This window comes from Scomber japonicus, chromosome 13 (assembly GCF_027409825.1).
Source record: "Scomber japonicus isolate fScoJap1 chromosome 13, fScoJap1.pri, whole genome shotgun sequence".
Taxonomy (NCBI): domain Eukaryota; kingdom Metazoa; phylum Chordata; class Actinopteri; order Scombriformes; family Scombridae; genus Scomber; species Scomber japonicus.
This window is the reverse complement of record NC_070590.1, coordinates 26,951,297-26,957,870: the sequence shown is the minus strand read 5'-3', so window position 1 is coordinate 26,957,870 and position 6,574 is coordinate 26,951,297. Positions and strand designations below refer to the sequence as shown.

At 43.2% G+C, this 6,574-nt stretch overlaps 1 protein-coding gene across 1 annotated transcript; it reads right to left on the bottom strand.

Moving 5' to 3' along the window:
• Window positions 1-2,687: 2,687 nt before the first annotated feature.
• ckma (creatine kinase, muscle a) lies at window positions 2,688-6,314 on the bottom strand. Its single transcript, XM_053331838.1, has 8 exons — window positions 6,223-6,314; window positions 4,701-4,909; window positions 4,401-4,555; window positions 4,174-4,306; window positions 3,807-3,978; window positions 3,563-3,686; window positions 3,285-3,474; window positions 2,688-3,180 (listed from the first exon to the last, which is right to left on the bottom strand). The coding sequence occupies exons 2-8, from the start codon at window positions 4,891-4,893 to the stop codon at window positions 3,002-3,004; spliced, it is 1,146 nt and encodes a 381-aa protein (XP_053187813.1). The 5' UTR covers window positions 4,894-4,909; window positions 6,223-6,314; the 3' UTR covers window positions 2,688-3,001.
• Window positions 6,315-6,574: the final 260 nt, after the last annotated feature.

Here is a 6,574-nt window from a genome sequence, read left to right as displayed (position 1 = left end):
TCAAGTCGATAAAAGCGGGGCCGAGACCGCTTACAAATGTGGCTCATCTTGCAAACCTAGCCCTTGAAAGCGGGTCACTCACTCGTCCCACCACGAAATAACGCGAGTCTGGTTTATTTTCAGTGCAATGCGGTTCCTCGCTTCTATTCTGCACCACGTGATCTCACCTCAGTCATCATCTCAGTATGTCAATGGGAAACACCAAAAGTGGATCAGCCAAGCAACAAAACCTCTCAGATTACACACTCACCTTTATACACAAACACACACACACACACACACACACACACACAGAGAGAGAGAGAGAGAGAGAGAGAGAGAGAGAGAGACATACACTCATAAATGTCCACCCTCTTCTTGTGGCACAGTATATAAACTCGTCTGTCCATTATTGATGACTGTGGGCTGTTGGGGATCAGGGGGGAGTGTTCTGGAAAGGCACGATGAAGGCAGTGTGGACGGTGTTTTCTTCTTGTAAGTCCAGTTGCCTTTAAAGTGAACTTACCCCCAGCGCCTTCATACAGTACATATTTAATGTAAAAAAAACAACAAACAAAAAAAAAAAGATAAAAAAGAGAGAGACAGAAAAAAACTGAGAAAGCTTTCTATTCTCCCTCCCTGTTTTTAGTGAATAACGTACTGTGATATTTATGTAGGCTACAGAGATCATGTTGTTTGGCTGCTGATTTACTGTTAATACTATCTCTCAGTTGTGGCTTTGCTCATGGTGACCCAAAACCAACACCCCCACTCCCTTGCCCCCCCCCCCTCCATTTTCCTTTCCCACCCATCATAAACTCCCCCAACTCCCTACAATTTAACAGGGACACCAAACCTTCGCTGTCCACCACCTTCATATGTACCACCAACCTTTTTTCTATCTTCACGAAGAGCTTTCAGCTTTCCTTGACCCTTCGTTTTGAGACCCTGTTTTACTCGTTGTGCAGGGAACCACTCAGCCATCATCCACACTCTCACGTTGTAGACCCATGTATGACATCTTCTCAGTCCTGTTTGGTGTGTGCTGCTTCATGGAGCCCAACATAGGGAGACTGGACGTGACTTGTCCTCTTCCTTTCGGGGTTGAGAAGCAGACACCAATATGGACACCAGGAATCTGTCCTTGTCCTGTCCCTTGGACCTTTCTCATTGTGGTGTATATTAGCATTAGGTAATATAGACCTCAATGCACTTTGCTTTGACTTGAATCAGCTCCTTCCAGTGTACCTGTATAGGTAATACCCAGAACTAGCCACTGGAGGGCGCCAATGTCTTAAATGTGAAACACTTCAATTTGTGGATATTTGCACAGGTACTTTATTTATTTTTTAGAATAATATCATTAAAAAAACAGGATTTATATCAGTCATTTGGTGGCTGTATATAAAATATATGAATATAGTATATATCTTAGAGCTCAAGGTTTATTTATAGCTAGAGCAAGGGAAGTAAATCTAGTTTAAAGCAGTTTCTGTCAGTGACAATGGGGAACAAAACCAACCTGCAATCCTGCATGACTTCAGAGTTTGAGTTTTAGGGGGAAAAAATGAAATATGATGCACACTTAGGACTGGAAGCTTTGTGAATAGCAGACACGGTTGGTTTTTAGTGATTAATTGAAACAGATAAATGGTGCTAGATGCGGCGCCGGGTTCTTCCCCCTTTCACAAAAACAAACAGGAAGGCTTGGTGAAATACAGTGACTTCACTCCACCTTCTTTGCTAGAGGAGAGGTTCAGTATATTCAGGGCAGCTTCTGGGTTCTTGGAAGTATTTAGATATGCCATGAAATGTATCACAGACCTACAGTATACAAGAAACAAAGGCCAGTTTTTAGATTAGAACTTACATTTGGAATAAACTGTTCAGTTTGCTAATGCATCTATGCCGATTTCCATTTTAACTTAAATTGATATGAGAGATCCCAAGAAGTCCCTGACACGTTGAAAGCCCTGGGTCGCACTCAAGCCATAGAAACGTTACTGTCACTGTATCCTGATGGCAAATATGAAATCAGGTTGTCTGCGCAGCATTTCAGTGGGAATAATTGAAGTGAAACGGGCTAAAAAGCAAATAACTTTGTGTAAAACAACTCACTCTTAGTATAAGATGGATGAACGTTCTTTTTTGGTGGAATCTACTGTGAAATATTCTTGAGAAGAGTTTTGTTAACCTGAGTGTTGAGTAAATGCTTGTTGTACCTGCTCAGAGACAGTGTATCGCTGGTGTGGTTTCGATGGTGGATGGTACAGTATTACAATTCCAGGGGCTCAGTATTTAACATGCACAGTCATTGGAAACAGTTGATGTGATATGCAAAAGAGACTGAATGAGACTGAAGACCATACACAGTTTGACCTGTATGAGTAATTTTACACGAGTTTGCTGTTTAATTCCTCCCCTCAGAAACAAACTGTAAACTGAGCTTGAGTGGTTGTGGTATATAAGGAGAACATGGAGCTGAAGATTAATAAAATTCACTGATGTTGGCATTTTTTCCTTCACTTTGGTGTTTTGTTTTCATAGTCATGGTATCTAAAGGTATACAAGGTATCTAAATCTGCATATTTTGAAATAACTGATCATATGACAAGCTGAGTATTAATATATGAAGATAAAAGTTAAGTAAACTAATTGTACATTTGTGATTTCTTATGCTGCAACACCAAAAGACCAAAAGATTCATGTGCTTGTTTTATGGGGTACTTCTTTTATTGAGCAGTATGAACACCTTTAATAATCATTACTTTTTATAACAAAAAGTAGGTGATGCCACATTTTGCCAGGCGAACCCAGCTCAGTGGAGGCTGATCCCAGGATGTTACCAACCAACACAGGAGAACATGGAAGAAAAAAAAGGACGGAAAACAAAAGCTGGAAGGAAGAAAAAGTGGTGAGCAGAGTCAAGAGTCTCTAGGTGAGCGGCGGTTTTCTCTGCGCACCTGTCAGCTGGCTCGATTGCACATGAATGGTCACGAGAAAAAGGTAAGATTGTTCCTTTTTACTTCTGGGCGGGGATCATGCCGTCGATGGCCTCTCCCTTCTCCAGCTTCTTCTCCATCTCAACCATGAGCTTGACACCATCAACCACCAGCTGGACCTGATCCACCTCGGAGGAGCCCAGACGGTCAGCGTTGGAGATGTCAAACACACCACCGACGGAGGCAGTGTCCACACCACCTGAGAGAGGAGGAACATTATTAGGTACAGATAATACAATTGTACAGCACTGATATCAAGTTTGACCTGCAGGTTTACACTCTAAAGAGTGTATATGTGCATACCTGTGCCACGCTTCTGCAGACGCAGCCTTGTGAGAATCTCCTCGAACTTGGCGTGTGTGCTCAGCTTGGGCAGCTTGACGTGGACACCACCACGCAGGCCGGTACCCAGGTTGGAGGGGCAGGTCAGGACGTAGCCGAGATGCTCGTTCCACATGAATCCGTGGTTGTGCTTCTTGAAGATAGTCTCAATCTGGTGGGTAAATGAGGAGGAGAGTCAAATCCACATTGATTCCACTCAGCACAATAAGAGTTTGTTTTGAGCTGCTATCATTGTGTACCTTCTGCAGGCCAATGCAGAAACGCTTGAAGACCTCCCTCATGTTGCCGCCCTTCTGCATGGAGATGACACGCAGGTGATCCTCCTCGTTCACCCAGACCAGGAAGGTCTTGTTGTCGTTGTGCCTGGACAGGGATAGACGCAGAGGGTAAACACAGGTGACGCAGAGGCATAATGAAATCCTTAGTGAGATATTTGTGAGGTTTTTCACAGCTGGCATGCTGGCAGTGATAGGTGTTACTCACCAGATGCCTCTGCCGTCAGGCCAGTCACGGGCCATACCAGCGCAGGTCAGCAGGGGAGAGACGGGCTTGTCAAACAGGAAGTGATCAGCGATCAGCAGCTCCTGCTCGGCATCAGTCATGCCCTTCAGGGGGTAGTACTTTCCCTTGAACTCACCATCCAGGCTGGTCAGAGCTGGAGAGACACGTGTACAATTAGGAGATTGCAAGTTCTTTCGCAAAAGTAGATATCAGCTTTTGTTGTTGGGCATTGATGTGTATTTTACACTTTCTAATCACTTACACTTTCCTCACTAATACTTGTGAACAGCGTACTGTTTAGGCCCAAACTGTTATGGGTACTGATTTACTTAAACTGTTGATTTCTTACCCTCAACGGACAGCTTCTCAATAAGTCTGCGCTCTCCACGGCTGTTGTGGGGGGGCAGGGTGAATCCCTTGATGCTGCGGCCAGTACGGACACGGCTGGACAGAACGTAGTTGGGGTCCAGATCATCACCACCCTATTGACAAAGAGATGACAATGTAGCATCATCATCTGATTTGTTCTTTTTTTTAGTTGAAGGTAGGTTAGGGTCTTTAATGGAGATACTGCACCTTCAGGTTCTCGAAGTTCAGGTCAGTCTTGTGCTTGTCAGTGGGCTTGTATCCACCATGACGGTCTGAGATGATGGGGTCCAGCAGATCCTTGAAGACCTCATAGGACTCCTCATCACCAGCAACGCAGCCAACAGTCATGATGAAGGGGTGACCTGAAGATTAAGATAGAATAGAAGAGTAGAAGTTAGAAGATAAGAGAGATGACCTCTGTCCAGAATGAGGCAAGTATAAAATGTGTATTTAATTTGCTGATTTTATGATTGATGGAAAGGAGGTTTTGTTTAAATTGTGTCTTACCAGGGTTGTCAACACCGGTCTGGATGACATCATCCAGGGTGTAGCCGCTGGGTGTCTGCTTGTCCCTCAGTTTGCCATAGATCTCCTTGGTCAGCACCTTGGCCATATGGTTGTTGTGCTTGGACAGGTCGGGGTACTCCTCCTCAACTTTGTAGTTGAGTTTGAAGTTGTTGTGGGTGTTACCGAAAGGCATGATTGCTTTTCTAACACTGCAGACAGAAGCAAACACATAATGAGAAATCTCAGCGGAATGATCTAAAAGCAAGGTGATCTAAACATTCAGAAAACATGCTGAGCATTTGGAGATGTGGAACATTCTACAAGACAGCTGCAGAGAGTTTAAGTCTTGGCAGAGGAATTCTGGTGACAAGTGTCACTCAATTTCCAACAGCTCAAATGTCCAGTTGAAATAGAGTAGGGGGAGGAGTGAGTGTTGGCTGGGTATTTTTAGCATCAGCATGTCTGTCTGTATACTCTCTCTTTAAAAAATCCTCAGCATATATGAGTAGAAATACATTTTCTCTTGACACACTCACAGCTGCAGTTTTCCAGTTTACATATAAACACACAAATGCATATGAAGTCTTTGCTAATCATGTTATACCTACATATTTCCTAAAAGTATCAAACTTGTATCACAGCTCACCATACAGGATCAAACACTTAGTTTTGTCACTTTAAGTTATGACCCTGCTGAACTCCTGAGAAGCTGCAGCCACACTTCCCTCCGGCATGCCCACTCCACAACAGTCCAGCAAGATCCACTTACTTCAAAATATCTATAGACTTGTTTATGTTGCCTTTTTGTAATTTGTTTCCTATTGCTTTGATAGCATGATCACATGCCTAACAGAAAACTGATGAGTTCAATGACGCACTTATTACGTCACATGAAATGTGATCTGTAATCTGATCTGTGACTGCAGCTTGACGTTTTGCCAATGAGCCGTATTTGTTTATGAAATTACCATCTTTGATGTTGTAAATCACATTGCAAAGTACAACAGTATTTCTAACTTAAAGCTCAAAAAACCATGTTAACTCTTAAATGGCTGAAATCATTTACAGAACATTCAGGGCCTTCAGGCTTTCTCTCTTACATGGCTCAAACTGTGAAGCACCTGTCCACATAAATCACCGCCCAAATGGGAGAACCAAACAAGTTAACAATGCCACAGCAATGCCACTACTGCTGTGCTAAAACATCATGCACATGCATACTTTAATTTAACTGAGAATAATCTGACAAACTGCAATGATCTCTGATACCCAGTAAGTCTCCTCTTTTCCCAAAATGCAAAATACAGATTCAAACATCCCAGCAACTGTTGTGAATTTATCCTTTGATTTCATAATGGATATTGACTCTGAAATTCTTCCTCCAGAAGAAAACAGTAGGCAACATTTTTTTTTGCCATTTCAAATGTTTGGATGTTTTCCTCCAAATCCAAATACGTCTCCAAATATCTGCTCCTCCTCCTTTTACTCCGCAATCCTAATAATCTCTGTGATATTTCTTTACCTGCAAACCAGACAAATACAGAGGTAACAGTCCTTGGGATCAGATCCTGTTCACCACAGCCAAAATAGGGGTCACCCAACTCTGAAGCCCTTCGCTCCCTGTTTATATACTGGGCAGACACTCAACCATTGGCTTGTCCATTTTAGTGCCTGCTACACCCTAATTGGCCAGAGCCTATGAACTGATACTCTGAACAGTTTATGAAAGGGATGCATTTACATGTCAGTCAACCAAGACGGGTACTGCAGCTGTACCTTCACCCCTCCTTCACAAACGCCCCTCACGATCCCTTACCCACCCTTGGCCCATACATAGCACCAGAGGATGGTGGGAGTATCTGAGTATCTGAGAG